Source organism: Arctopsyche grandis, chromosome 7, assembly GCF_051622035.1.
Source record: "Arctopsyche grandis isolate Sample6627 chromosome 7, ASM5162203v2, whole genome shotgun sequence".
NCBI classification, from domain to species: domain Eukaryota; kingdom Metazoa; phylum Arthropoda; class Insecta; order Trichoptera; family Hydropsychidae; genus Arctopsyche; species Arctopsyche grandis.
The window spans coordinates 3151344-3167440 of NC_135361.1; the positions used below are offsets into that span (position 1 = coordinate 3151344).

The window sequence follows — 16097 nt, forward strand, 5'->3', positions numbered from 1 at the left end:
GTGTTGTGATGCTGCAGGGTCGCCCCCCGCCAGAGCCGCTAGGAAAGTGCGCCAGGGGCGCTGGGGGTTCCCGGTATCGATCCGAAGGGAACAGGCGTGCACCCAATCTCACACTAATGCAATGCTCCCTAGAAAGGAACCGTTCTTGTCGCTTCCCCCAATTCTATAAATATTCATGCTGAATGTATGGAAGTCCTTTGTGAGCGTTTCCCCCTATGTTGCAATGTGATTGATGATCTTTTCTCATTATTTTTAAAGTATGTTTATTCTCGGTGGCCCTTAAGACTCGAAAAATGAACTCTTACCAGGAGAACATCCCAAGCTGGAAGGTAATACGGGACAAGTACGCGTGTATGCGTGAGATTCATGGGAAGAGCCGATGAAGCCGGTACGGTGATTACTGGTCACAAAGTCAATAAAATCTCTATAACAGAACATCTGGCAGCCGAAAAGTCCATCATACTAACGATAACTATCATACTAACGAGAACTTGAGTGCCAAATGTTGCGTATTCGCGATTTTAATGGCAAAAATTGTCTTTGTGACCACCGCAATGTGACTAATAATCCAATTACCAATTTACTAGTTGAATCATATGTGTATTTAAAAAAAATGCTATTATATGTTAAGAGTCGAAGTGTATTTTCCGTTGTAATATATTCTAACTGGCATTTTAGGTCATTCATATTCGAAGTATGTTTATTCTCAGTGGTTCTTACGGCAAAAAAATAGTTGATTAAGACTCGAAATATAAACTCTTACCAGGAGAATATCCCAAGCTGGAAGGCAATACGGGACAAGTACGCGTGTATGCGTGAGATTCATGGGAGGAGCCGATGAAACCGGTTCGGTGATTATTGGTCACAAAGCACTGGTCACAAAATCAATAAAATCTCTATAACGGAACATTTGGCAGCCAAAAAGTCCATCATATTAACGATAACTATCATACTAACGAGAACTTGAGTGCCAAATATTGCGTATTCGCGATTTTAATGGCAAAAATTGTCTTTGTGACCACGGCAATGTGACTAATAATCCAATTACCGATGAAACCGTCTACCCCCACTCCTAATCTTGGAGTCGTTTTATCATTTTTCGAGTCTTCATCAACAGTTTGTGCCGTAAGGTTAGGGCTGCCAGATTTATTAATATCCATACTGGGACATTTGAATTGTATCCCCCAGGCACAGATATTACAAGAATGATAAGAACCTTTGTAAAAAGCGTAAACTTATCAAATTACATTTAAGATCCTTCCTTTTATAAACTAGTATTTCCTTTCTTTTTTTCAGTTTATTTAGTTATTTTAATACTAAATGAAATTATTTACATATTGCCAAAGAAGATTAAAAAAAATAGATTTTCTCAATCTCGCTTTTCTTGGTTTTTTAACCATGGATGTGCATCTACGGTAAGATTGAAATTCGTGCATTTTTTGCAATTTCATAACTGCGAGGGGTCGGTATTTCTGAACAATGAAAGTTCAATAAGCAGCTATCGAAAACCGGGACATTTGGCCAGAAATGTCCCGGTATCAGAGGCGTGAAACCGGGACAATCCCGGAATACCGGGACGCCTGGCAGCCCTACGTAAGGTGGAGGGGGCTAAAAAAAACAGCCCCTGCTGAATTCTGAATTTACCACGTTCTGATTGTCTGCATTTACATAATGTATAATATTGATATTATACTTCCACAATTTGACCACCTATTGTCGAAAACCTTGGTTGGCTACCTCTATTTTTCTAGAAAGTAGTTATTGCGGTAGGCACGATTCAAATAATTTTCACCTTTTATTAATATCGCTCTGATATGATCTTTCAAATATTTATACTTTTCATTAGATATCGAGTGTGTGTGTGTGTGTATATATCTTAAATCGAGCATAGTAGAAGTGAAACTTCCGAGCTGTTTTTCAAAAGCTGGTACAAGTCCACAATTCTTAACAATGGCGTACGTATTATATTTCAATTTTTACATTCTTCTTCATCATTAATTTCAAATGAGCAAGTAAAGTTGAGAAATCTATCAATAGAATAGTTACTAATATCAAGTCACGAATCTTTATTGTTTCTTTAAATAAATATGTACTTACTACATCTGCGAGTGTCGCAAAGCAAAATTTGACACTTTTGAGAAATATTTTAAGTGTTTTTGAAATCAAAAAATTAGCTGTAGATGGTCATTATATTAACAATTAATTTTGACAGAAATAAGATTTGAAAATGTGATTATGCGCAAATAATATTAGTTATTTGCTTATATTGATTAATTCTAGACACTTTCATAAAACTTTTTGCAAAAATTAACTTCTCATAAAAATCACACTTCAAATTTAACTGTATACGATATTTACATAGTACGTATGTTTACATAGTAAACGGATTATTCCCCAAAAAGCGATCTCGCGTGTGTCACTAAAATCTCAATCACAGAATATCTGGCACTCCAGTTCTCGTTAGTACAATATTTCACATGGGTAGCTTTCGATTGATGGAGTTTTTGGATGCCAGATGTTCCGTGATCGAAATTTTAGTGACGTGCAAGAGATCGCTTTTTGTGGAATAATCACCAAACCGTATACATATGTTTTACAATATCGCCCAAAATTCTCCCCTTTTATTTTTCATATGAGCAATTTTTTCTATTGTTGAATTTCATCAATAGTAATTCATCATCTTTATGGGTTCGGTGATTATTGGTCACAAAGCACTCGTCCAAAAGTCACTAAAATCTCTATAACGGAACATCTGGCAGTCGAAAAGTCCATCATACTAACGATAACCAGTGCCGGCCTTACACCCAATGGCGCTCTGGGGCAATTTTTTTCTAAACACCCTTAGAAAAAAAATTCACCTTTGGCGCTCTAATCTAAAATTTTGTAAGGCTTTTAGCGCTCTAATTTTAAAATTTAAAGCGCCTTTGGCGCATCGAACGGCGCCCTCGGACGCGACCCGACCCAGCCCCCCCCTAAAACCGGCACTGACGATAACTATCATACTAACGAGAACTTGAGTGCCAAATATTGCGTATTCGCGATTTTCATGGCAAAAATTGTCTTTGTGACCACCGGAATATGACTAATAATCCAATCACCTCTTTATGTATATGTAGATACATTTCCTTTACTTTATTAGATACATTTCCTTTAATTGTCTTAATTTTATTGATGTTTTTAATTTTTATTCACTATTTCATTTTTTATAATACATCAAATGCAACTATTAGACATGCTATTAAATTTAAATAATATGGAAACTGATTCTAATGAAAACGGTTCGGTGATTACTAATCAAATGTGAAGCAGTCGCTTTAGATCGGTCACACGTGATCACCAGTCACACTAAAACTGGTCACACCGTAAAATCGGTCAACCAGTTTTCTCGTGACCGATTTTAGGGTGTGATCAGTTTTAGGGTGTGACCAGTTTTAGTGTGACGAGTGATCACGTGTGACCGATCTAAAGCGATCGGTTATCCTGTGACCGGTTCACATTTGACTAGTAGTCCGTTTACCAATGAAAACATGCTCGTAGTATGTAAAATACGTATTTAGACAAATAAGTGTCAATTAAATTTTTAAATATAATAAATGATTGATTATACATATTTATAATCACAAATATTACTCGTGTTAATCATTTTATATTTAAATATTACAAAAATAAATTAAACAACAAATTTTATGAAATTGAGGCTATGCGCAAAAAAAGTATATCTGCGACCAAAATTAGGTACTGTCAAAATAAATCCAATAAACTCAGTACAAACGCATGTGTCGAATACGTTTGAATAGTCGTTGATTTTAGCACAAAATCATTTCAAAAACATTCACATCTTCATTGATGATCGCATAATTGAATAGAGTACGTATTTCATACATTATTTCCGACAATTTCGATGGCTACTCTAGAAGATAGAATCCTCGGCGAGAAAACCCACTACTACTGCAGCAGCAGTGAGGACGAAGACGACGATGACAAATCGGGATCCGAAGGGAGGAGCAAAGCGCCTGCAGCCCCAGCCCCACCCCCAGAACAGAGCATAAACGAATGGGGGGGCTCGGCCACCAACACCGGACCGAAAGGTGTCCTACATGACTGGCAACGCTTCAAACAACTCGAAGCAGAATCCAGAGCGGACCAAGAGCTCGAACGTTTGGACCTCGTGAAGAAACTCACCCTGACATGCATGACCTCTCAAGAAGAAGACCAGTACAAGAAACAGAAAGAACTAGACGACGAACTCGACGAACTGCTCAACGATGAAATTCTACTCAACTTTCAAAAGCAAAGAATGCGCGAAATGCTAGCTCAAGCCGGCAGACTACCTCGCTTCGGTAAAGTCATCCAATTAAAGTCGAGTGATGCATTTCTGGACGCCATCGACAAAGAGAATAAGTCGGTGACTGTTATAATCCATCTATACGAGTATGTAGTCGAAGCCTGTCAGGTGATGAACGGGTGTCTGGTCGCCCTGTCGCAAGACTACCCTTGCGTCAAGTTCTGCCGCATGTCCAGCTCGTTGGCCGGAGTCAGCAAGAAGTTCAAAGCCAGCGGAGTTCCAGCTCTACTCATATATAAAGCGGGCCAAATGATCGGAAACTTTGTGAGGATCACTGATGTATTGGGCGATGATTTCTTCGCCACGGATGTGGAGAGCTACTTGATAGAACACGGACTGCTGCCTGACAAGAGCTTCGTGCCGGAAATCGTACTGTCTCCGCAGAATAAAGACGAGGATAGCGACGTTAGCTTGGATTAATTTCAACGGTCCAAAACTCATACTGAGCAATATTACGGCGTTCGAAGTTCGAACGTATAATTTAATAGTCATTTTAAAGTTCTCGGCGACAAGTTGGGATTCCGATTGAAGAACATTTGACTTGTTACGTCCGCGAGTGTCATTTATTATTGTATGAGTATTTAATACTTAACAAGACCAACTTAAGTAATTTTATAGATTCATTATTGTGTAAGATTTTATTTGTCTTTTTGATGTACTAGTATTTTTCTACGGCGACGTTTCTAAAACTGAGATCCGAGCTATTTAATACTAGAAATAAATTGAAACGTGTTTGAGAATGTATGCCAAAATTACTCGCTCAAATGATGTAAAATGAAACGGCTCCTCGAATACAATTTCATTGAATAGTACAAAAGTTTGAGAAATGTTGCCGTCCATTTTTTTCCGACGTCTGTAAATTTCGTCGTTATTAAAGATTACTGCCCGATTTATTCGAACTTACGTAGATTTAATTAACTTACTGTGTAAAGTCATCAATCATTATCACATATAAATGTATTTCTTTTAATTTTAAATGTTCTAGAAAGTAAGTTTAGAAAAAAAATAGTTTACATGATATATATACATATATATATATATATATATATATATATATATATATATATATATATATATATATATACATATATATATATATATATATATATATATATATATATATATATATATATATATATATATATATATATATATATATATATATATATATATATATATATATATATATATATATATATATATATATATATATATATATATATATATATATATATATATATATATATATATATATATATATATATATATATATATATATATATATATATATATATATATATATATATATATATATATATATATATATATATATATATATATATATATATATATATATATATATATATATATATATATATATATATATATATATATATATATATATATATATATATATATATATATATATATATATATATATATATATATATATATATATATATATATATATATATATATATATATATATATATATATATATATATATATATATATATATATATATATATATATATATATATATATATATATATATATATATATATATATATATATATATATATATATATATATATATATATATATATATATATATATATATATATATATATATATATATATATATATATATATATATATATATATATATATATATATATATATATATATATTATATAATAAACTTACACTTACTGATGGCATTATGTTTTTACAATGATTTCAGGACATATTATATTATAACATAAGTTAAATATTATAAATACAATAAAAAAAATATGAAAATAAAAAAACCTACACATTTAGAAATTCTCAAATATATTTCGATCGAAATAATACATATTTTTCTGGAAAAATACAAAATAATTTACACTTAATTAGAAATTATACAAGACAAAAACCCTTTCGATGATCGATCTGGCACCATTCATCATTAATCAAAAATAAAACATTTTATATACACAAAAATATAACATTTAAACATCGAATAGTCAGTATACTGATTGATACTTCCAGTATACACCTAATTAACACTAATCACGTGGATTTAGATTTCATGTTTTAACTCCAATGCGGCAATCAATTGGCAGTGTTTTAATGCATGTACTAAATACTTAAATCATTCCGAGGCAACTTAGACGGCGAATTAAAATACACATTTACAAATCACGCTACAGATACTACAAAAAGTACCCAACAAAGATAATCCGAGTTATTGAATTAGAAGGGAAACTTTCACAAATGAAGCGACCACGTTATAAATTGACAAGGAACTGAAATGACCATTTCAAATCCACCTACAAAACTTCAGTCATAAATAAGTAAGTTTAACCGTTTGCCCGCGGCCGTCTTCTATGGAAGCTTTGCGCGACAAGTCTGTAGCGCGGCCGTCTTCCATAGAATTTCTGAACTTTGCACGGGATTTTGAGCCTTATATGCGCCTATTTCAACTGTTTTAAGGTTCAAAATTGGTTGAATATATTACTGAGAGTTGAATGCCATCTATTCAATTTGCTTAAAATTAATATATACCAGTCAAAATTAGTTTTTTGTGGAACCATACTGAAACCTCGTTTATGTGACGTCACGTCTGTTGAACAATGGCGACGATATGTCTCAATTGTATGAAGAATGATTATTTGACAATTAAGCCTAAACTACGAGATGTATTATGTATTTTATTGTTTAAAATAATACTTTATGTATTAATTAACATATCTGGTTACTTGAGTAAATATTAAAATCTGTATTTAAAGGCGAAAACTCGATTGGCGCATTCGCCAAAAAGGTGCCGCATACAGGGCCTGTTCGCTATATTTATTGCCGCGGGCAAAGGGTTAAATTCAAACATGACACGTCTGAAGGAAAATCTTTTTAGCTATAATAGCAACTCAGATGAAGGATTGCTTTATGTTACTTTCATATGAACGGGTGACCAGATTTAGATTTGAATGCTTCAAAATGTAATTCTCACGTAACCATTGAAATAAACAAACAAAAAAAAAACCTCTTATAGTAATCGAGTAGAGATAAAATTGTATAAATCCTCAGAATGCTAGTTTCAACCGGTGGTGACTTCACTTAAAAATTGAGCAAAAAACATACCTCTTCTATAATTGGTATATAAAATTATTATTTTGAATAAAAACAATAATTTTATTTTACTACCGCCATCTATGTTTACAACTAATAAACAAACGATGGATAAACGTCAACGACTATCTCGCCGGGCAGATATCAAACGCGTCTTACACGATATTTTTTTCACCATCGTAATGGCGGAGGATCCATTTACTTATATTGATGACCAAAATGAGCAATATGGCAAAGTATGAAAACGATCGGATGAGAGGCAAACTTTTTCCTGAATTGTAATCATAAGTGAAACGTAAAGGAGGTATGTATGTAAAAAAGCAGATGGCGACAAAACGGTAATACAAAACAATGCAAATATTCCAAATTGGACAATCACACAGAGGCATATGTGAACAATACAAGTCAAAATTGATATATGCACCATGCTATGTATAAACAATACACATTAGACGTATAAAAAAACCATAATTGTATTATGAATCGTCTCTCAATAAGAGTTTGGATTATTTTAAGCGATGATCACCGACCAAACAGATTAAAAGCATACATTGAATACGTCTTTCACTGAATTTGTGGTTAATATTTTAATACTTTACAAAACAACTTGAAAGCACTTCCAGAAATTATATAAAAATAACTTCTAAAACAAGTTATTCTAAAGTGAGCTGCCATTTATATATTGACGAGCGATTATCTATTGACGGCATTTGGAATGTGTTGCAATTTAACCGAGTATACCACGTGGATCCCAGATCTTGACGACCATATATATATGTGTACGACATGAACAAGTTTTAAGGGCAAACAAACAAATACGTAACTTTGGTAAGACAAGAAACTTTACTCTTAAATCGATTGTATGATACAAATAGTGAAAAATGGATAAACCGTGAAAAACACCCACTCAGGATTCACACATTTCTTTCAGGACAACTATGAATACATTGATGATAAAACGGATCAGATCTTACACTAGATATTTCTTCAAATAATTCGAGTATTGACTCACATTTTAGACTACGGTAATTTAGAACAAAAACTTATTGAAAGAATAACCTTGATATGGAGAAAGTCAACATTGGGGCTAAACAGACATTATAAAATCGACAAAAAAAAAACAAACAATTAATACCAGATCGATGATAATATACACAAATGAATGTGCAATTTTTTTTCTGATGATTCACACACATAGCGATGAATATAAAAATTAAATTATTTTACTTAACTTACATATCTTACGTAAATTACATTTACTTAACATTAAAAAAAATATTGTAAATAAAAAAAAAGGAAAAAACGTATTCTCATTTAATTAATCTATTATTGGAGTGTCGCTATCATCGTTTGACACCGACATTCTAGCTTTCTTGGAAGGCGGCTGATCGGGCAAGTCGACCTCGGACTGCTTCTGTTTCTTCGGCATTTCCTCAACTTCTTCCTCCAGATCGTCTTCCACTATTTCCATATCGTCGTCGCTGTCATTATCAGCCATTTTACTGGACGAACTTGGTTCCGACAATTTATTAGCTAAAACGAAACCTTGCATGAAAATTCTACACAAATACAAAAAACAAAAAACGAAAATAAACAATAAATACCTGCACCGTTTCCATTGGAAGTGCTTTCTTTCGGCTTAAAACTATGACGATCGGCCACAATTTCGCACTCTTTAGCATGCGGATCATGTTTAATGAACAATCGTAGCTCATATTCTTGATGGAAATCATCAACCTAAAAATTACAACATGTATAACTAACTGCCTTTCATCATATACAACAAATTACAAAATATAATTAACATACAATTAAAACGCTTCCATCTCCGATGCCGAGATTGTGTAGAGTTTTTCCCATGTTCGCATCGGTTTCGCCCTTTTCCGATGATATCAAAACGATACCCCTACCATCGTGCAGAGCATCCGGCGAGATCATGTTCAATTGTCTTATAAGGATTTCCGAATTCAACTCTCCAATAGTCAGCTTTAGGACGTCGCAGATCAGCAACACCGACGGCTTAAACGCACAAACATAGCACTTGGGATTCGGTGGATGAAGTCCTATTAAAAAAAAAAAAAACAATAATAATTAACCAACGACAACATAATATGAATGACTCAAAGGAAAAAGACGAATTGATACCTCGATCAGGCACGAAGAGTTGTCCTCTGTGGTTGGGCTTCAATCTCAAGTATACCGATTGACATTTTTCCAACTGGTTCATGAGGACGTTGAAGGCATGCATTACGACTATTCCGGCGACGATTGCATTCGTAGTTGCTATCGCCGGTATGATGTTTCCAGCCATTGCTATAATTGTAATAATATAATATTAGAACTTTACATAATCAATACTACATATGTAGATCTAATTCTAGACACTATTAAATTGGACTAAAACCAACAACTGATAAGACATACAGTCCCCCTCCTTATAACACGCTTAGCTAAAACATGTTTTTCTATTACCCGTATATTACACAAATCAAATTTCTATATCTTATTTATTGTATCAAATCTAATTTGTATTTATTTTAGGGGGTTGGGCGCGAAGGGTAAGAGGAAGTAGGAAGAAAAAAACTGATATATGAGGATCTGAAAAAAAGAAAATACCAGATACTAAAAAACAAATAAGCAAACATACATATTTTTCTTAATCTATATTAATGATATTTAATATATTGTTACGTACGCCGCCGAGTAAGTGCAATCGGATTAGGCCGAGTAGCATCCCCGAGACTGTGTGACCGTTATAATTGGTTTCAAGGATTATCTCCAGACTGAGTGCAAGTAGGCTAAACAATGGCCACCGAATTGGCCGCTATTGGTCCCTTCTCAGAAGTGACCGATAGCGTGGGACTGAGTGTCGTGGGAATACATATCCGGGTACATGCCTAAACAATAGGGAAGTAACCGGACGTCGAAGATGTCCTGAGCGACCTATCCATTATAAAGCGGTACTTAGGCGATATCAAGACATTCTGGACGGAGCACTGCCAGTGTGTGTATCTCCTCAATCACCAATAAATGCTGTGACACGACTTTGGCCTTTTACTTGGATCCTCCACCCACCCCTACGCAATAATATATTTAAACACTCTTCTATACTTCTTTATGCTAATGACACTAAATATATTATCTCTTATCATTACCATTTAAACCATTCAATTATAAATACATCCTCTTCTATTAAGAATCTTAATAACAAACTCGATTACTTTGAACATATTTCCTTCATTAACAATAAAGCATATAAATCTCTTGGATTCCTACTCGGCTCAACCAAACCCTTTAATGATCCTCATGCACTTAAATTATTTTATTTTTCCCTTGGCAGGCCTCACCTTGAATTTTCCTCAACGATCTGGTCGCCTTTTTATATATCCCATATTAATTGTATTGAAAAAGTCCAACTAAAATTTGTCAAATGCTCATGCTACCGTTTACCTATCTACGCCCATACTACTGTTTCCGATATTTTAAAACTCCTATCCTTTAACAATCTTTCAGTCAGGCAACCACTCACTGATGCTTCATTTCTTTTTAAGCTCCTAAATGGTTTCCTTGATTGTCCCGATTTACTGAGTAAGGTTGGTTTCAGGATCCCGGTTAGGTATACTAGACACGTTGCACTCTTTTCACTTAATCCTTTCAAAACCAATTCCCTAAAATATTCCTATCTACAGCGTGTTTATCGTATGTTCAACGGGGAGCTGTTGATTACGTTGATCTATTCGGTATTTCCTTGCATTTATTCTTTATCTTTATGCATTTCCACATCTGTTGTCTGTTGAAATAAAATATAAATAATCATATGCCGATTTTTCACAACACGGAACGCATCAACCATGTTGTAGAAGGTAGGATTTTAATTACATATACAGTGGCTACAAATGAAACGTGAGATTAAACCGTTTACCGGGGCATGCCTATCATTATTGCATCAACGTTGAAAAGGTCAACGACTCCCATGTCACGTTTTCAAGTGGTAAATGGACTTACATTTTATATCGAACCGTGATTTTTGAGCTATTCCAAATATATGAGCGCGTATATTGGCACAGCCTGATACGAAATCCATACCACTCTTGTCATCTTTGTCCCACACCAAATGATCGCCAGTTTTCAACATAGCGACGGAGTCTTTAAGGGCACAACAACTGTCAGCGAACACCTATAACAAATCCGACAGCACGACAATCATGAGATAAAACTCTACAAAAGCTATTATAATTCAATAGACAAAACACTCACTTTAGCGCACTCTGCTATGCTCAACATGCGTTGATCCGGTAGCCCAGAATTGTTGGTCGAACTGCTGCTGCCTACGACTACATAAAAAAAATACACAATTAATACACACCAGCGGTAACTCTCCAAAGCGAGCAATTCGGAGATACGTACCGGCGTCTGGCAGATTGTTGATATCCAACGGTGTCGGTGGTCGCCTAGTTTTCCATAAGTTATCCATAGACAATAAGTATTGTATGTCGTCCTTGAACAGTTTGTTGAATAGTTTAGTCGGATCGTAGTTGCAAGAGTGCGCCCAAGTTCTGGTGCTCGTCCGCTCCACGTTGCCCTAATTGACAAAATCCGTACACTAAATAAACACTGGTGACAAACAAAGTGCATATTATCATAGCGAAGGTATAATCACCTCTACGTTGCTTGAACTTGCACCGAGCGCTTGTTGGGCTGCGTTACCAGCGGCTTCGGGGTCTTTGGTATCGGGAGATACGTCTTGATCAGGATCCTCTTCGCCGAATAATTGGCTGTAATCAAAAATTACGCTTTGAATATAAAAATCATCAAGCAGTCATTTAAAGCTGACTATCAAAGATGTGAACAAACTACTTCTACCGCTACTACTCACTACATCTTTCACTTAAAATCTGGAAACCCCTCTTCACATCCACGCAATAGTATAAGTTCTTATGCACAATGCAAGTAGAACATGCCAAGTACTATATACTGTACTTAACCTTTCCTCCCCTGTGATATGTATTTACTACAACTCGACTCTAATAATTGGAATATCGATATGAAATATAATAGATACGAGGTTCAGAATTTTTGTATTCCTCAGTAATATAATTACGAATTACGTCAAACGACCGCAAAGCTTGAATTCGAGAATGTAACTGAACTACCGATGGCTCGGTCCAATTTCATATCCAGCCTTAAATAAAAGCATTCCAAACTCGTTGCATTTATTTGCATGTGATATGTTATCATTCATACATTCTATTGACACATTATTCGCGATAATAAAACATGATTTGTTTTTCGATGATTAATTTTAATGAAAATTTACGATTGTGATTATGAATTTTTATTTTGATGTATTTATTTTGTCTTTTTGTTTTTTGTTATATATTATATTTTTTTTATTATTTCATAATTTTTATCATATTATTATTCTTATTATTTTGATATTTTTATTATACTGTTATTTCTATTTTTTTTCTTTTTTTGTTTTCTTTAACTATCTTACTCTATTATCATTTTTGTTTCTTATTTTAAATGTTTGAGCTTTTCTTTTTTTTTACCTATATGTGAAAATTATTAATGGTTTACTTAACATAATTATATTTTTTTTACTATCAATCTATGTAACTTAATAAACTGTAAATTTTCCAAATAAATAAATAAATAAATGATATTGCATGTTTCTGCTGACTGAAAAGCGCTTTGAATGATGAAACTTGAGAATATCTACATATATCGCAAAACGAGTCAAATCAAACATCTTAAAAATAATCTAACTACACCTCAGCGAAACTCACTTGAACAAATGTTTAGCCCAGACGATACAATGGATAAATTCAGACGGTGTGTTACGAATCGTACATCCCGGGAAAGACTTCTGAGTCGCTTTCGGCTGACACTCGTAGCATTCCGTCATCTCTTTTTTAATTAATTCAACCTGGAAACGCAAACAATCAATATAAAAAAGTTCCAGTGACCTAATCAGTTCCATGTATCGACGTATTAAATACCTGGCCTGCATAACCGGCAGTGCCGCTCTCGATCAGCGGAACATCAGCAGCTAAGCACATACGATTTACATGATTTCTCGCGGCTCTGTTATCCAACGCGTTCATTACGAGAGCGAATGTCTCGAAGAAATTAAGTCCATATTCATGTCTAGATAAAAAAAAAAAAAATTATAATGTATAACGGATACATTCAATATTTCCATAAAACGATATATCGATGTATGAAGAAATGTAACATACGTGGTAATACTGTCATGGTAAGCTTTGATTGTGACATTTGGATTAAATTTAAGGGCTGTCTCTCGAGCCACTTCAGCTTTGGATTTGCCTACGTGTTCTTTGTGAAATAGGAACTGACGATTCAAGTTGCTCACGTCGATTGTATCCAGATCGATCTGAAAATTAAAATAATAACATACATATAAGAATCATAGATATTGAATGTCTCGAAAAGCAACAATGGAATGGATCACGACTACAAACTATTATTTTATGGGACTAATGGAAACTTAGAATAGGCGTGAATGTTCGGTATTGTAACGTGGGAATATGAGAGAGAGAGGATCCATCGTCTAAGTGCAGTCGTGGGTGAACAATAGAGACCCCGGATTAGGCTAACGGGACTCAAAAAAAGGATACGCTGGAGTTTTCACAGACTTGAGCGAGTGTGTGCGCAAACAATAAGACTCGCCAGGGTAAATCTTTAAATGCCTAGACAATAGACACATTAATGGATCGGGGAAGCTGTGCTGGGCAACTTGTCCTTTATAAGGAGGTACACGCGGTTTCGTGTGGACCTCCCGAATCGTTAAATAAATGCTGTGAAGCGACTTTGGGTTTTCATTTGGATCCTGAACTCTCCCCTACACAACAGTATCAAGGCTACTAGAGAAGCTCATGAATTAATTGAAGGTTTCTCCTTAGGAAAAAGATGTTTACGACCCATTCGGAAGTACATACAGTAGAAAATAAGAGCGATCAAATTTTACTGCCAGAATTTTTAAATCAAATATATGAATCGATTTAAATTTGAATTGATCTAACTTTGAAAATTACAACACTTGTTGGATATGAAATAAAAATCATTTCCTATCAAGAGTTTACTAATTTATCTGATTTTCATTGAGACGGTTCCAACAAATTGGCAACCTTACCCATCTTCTCGCAAATTTCGAGTTTTCAGCCATATCGAATTTCGCTGAATTGTATAAAATGCTGTAAATGTAAAAATTCGATCATAGATGTCTCTGTGGCCCTGCGCTGCAAACCAAGCGGGCGCATGCTCATTTCATACTTTTGTCTCGGCTTTTGCCATTTTAAACTTGCCAGAAAGATCCAACTCAGTTTAAAGAATTGCCAATCATCAATGTACATCGAAATGTCATCTGCGCAACCCCATGAATATCTCGTCTTTCGTACATGCTGAAATTCAAGCAATCGAAATGAACATGCAGCTGGGTGGTTTGCAATCATTTGCAGTAAACCCCTCCGTGGATATTAATTGATATGTATTTATGAACTTTGTATAATACTAATAGTATTTGTATTAAAATTTACAATGTCTCTGGCCAGGAATGCGCATTGGGGTTACCTGTTACATCTTCCTGGTATAAATTAAAGATAAAATAAATAAATTTTGAAGACAATTGCAATGTTTGATATAAAAAAAGTAAATTTTATTGTTAGTGTATGTATTGTACAAAAATATATATAATAACTGGTAGAGTAAAAATCATACAATAGAACTTTGAACTCAGCCGACATAAGTTTTAGAAACATTTTGTATGTCTGCTTAAAATTCGAGAAACGCCCCCCTTTTCAAAAAAAAAAAGCACACGCTCAGAGATTGATCGATCGATATGCGCGCAAAAAACATGAACATAAAAAATGGCGCCAAATATGACAGGTGGGTTAGTCAATGGTAGCGTAGGGGTAGAAAGTTGAGGTTATGTGTCCGAGAAGTGGGTGTGGGTGAGGGGGTGGAGCGGGTGCGGGTGCGGGTGCGGGTGCGGGGGCGGAGGCGGAGGCGGGTACTGACGATGTGAATGTTGGTGAAGCCGGCCAGCACGAGGTTCTTGAGGATCTCGCAGCCAATTCCACCGGCGCCGACGACCAGCACCCGAGCAGCGCTCACCGCACTGCCCAGCTTTGCCGAGGACAGCCTTTCGGTAGCCGACATTTTCAGCGATCGCGTCTCTGCCTCTGCGTCTGCCTCTGCCACCGCCACTGCTGCTGCCACTGCAATCGCTCGACCCTTCCGAGGCCGCACACGTCTACAAAGATCGAAACGAGATTCGTCCAGAAAATGTCGGCTGTCGGCTGTCGGCTGTCGAGCAACCGCTACTCGCAACCAACCCCACGCTAGCGCTACTGCACTCGTGCCAACTTAAACGGTCTGACACTAAGATCGGGCTGCCAACTTTATATACGATTTTATTACGCGATATATCTCCTTCATTTTTTACGCGATCTGGTGTAACTCAGGGGTCCACCTTAGGCCCTTTACTATTTACAATAGTCATTAATAACCTCCCTAAAGTACTACGCAATGCTTCATGTCTCTTGTTTGCAGACGACGTTAAACTATTCTTTGCTGTTAAGGATGAGAGGCAAGCCTCTCTCCTTCAAGCTGATATTAA

General features: G+C 35.2%; 2 protein-coding genes across 2 annotated transcripts; one reads left to right on the top strand and one right to left on the bottom strand.

Annotated features, from left to right (window-relative positions):
- Window positions 1–3739: 3739 nt before the first annotated feature.
- LOC143914335 (phosducin-like protein 1) lies at window positions 3740–5337 on the top strand. The gene has a single exon (XM_077434524.1). The coding sequence runs from the start codon at window positions 3902–3904 to the stop codon at window positions 4763–4765; it is 864 nt and encodes a 287-aa protein (XP_077290650.1). The 5' UTR covers window positions 3740–3901; the 3' UTR covers window positions 4766–5337.
- An 823-nt stretch (window positions 5338–6160) lies between these two features.
- Uba2 (Ubiquitin-like activating enzyme 2) lies at window positions 6161–15861 on the bottom strand. The gene is made up of 12 exons (XM_077435309.1): window positions 15497–15861; window positions 13699–13853; window positions 13459–13606; window positions 13246–13385; window positions 12117–12231; window positions 11864–12038; window positions 11714–11790; window positions 11462–11633; window positions 9602–9769; window positions 9266–9519; window positions 9061–9193; window positions 6161–8989 (listed from the first exon to the last, which is right to left on the bottom strand). Exons 1-12 carry the CDS (start codon window positions 15635–15637, stop codon window positions 8775–8777), a joined length of 1893 nt encoding a protein of 630 aa, XP_077291435.1. The 5' UTR covers window positions 15638–15861; the 3' UTR covers window positions 6161–8774.
- Between the last annotated feature and the right edge of the window lie 236 nt (window positions 15862–16097).

Bases quoted from the DNA above. Each gene is read 5' to 3' on its own strand.
- Uba2 (XM_077435309.1), bottom strand. From the start codon at position 15,637: ATGTCGGCTACCGAAAGGCTGTCCTCGGCAAAGCTGGGCAGTGCGGTG. The intron at 12,039-12,116 runs GTGATTATACCT...TTTGTCAATTAG, and splicing joins CAAGTTCAAGCAACGTAGAG to GGCAACGTGGAGCGGACGAG. The intron at 8,990-9,060 runs GTATTTATTGTT...GTTTCGTTTTAG, and splicing joins TTCCAATGGAAACGGTGCAG to CTAATAAATTGTCGGAACCA.
- LOC143914335 (XM_077434524.1), top strand. From the start codon at position 3,902: ATGGCTACTCTAGAAGATAGAATCCTCGGCGAGAAAACCCACTACTAC.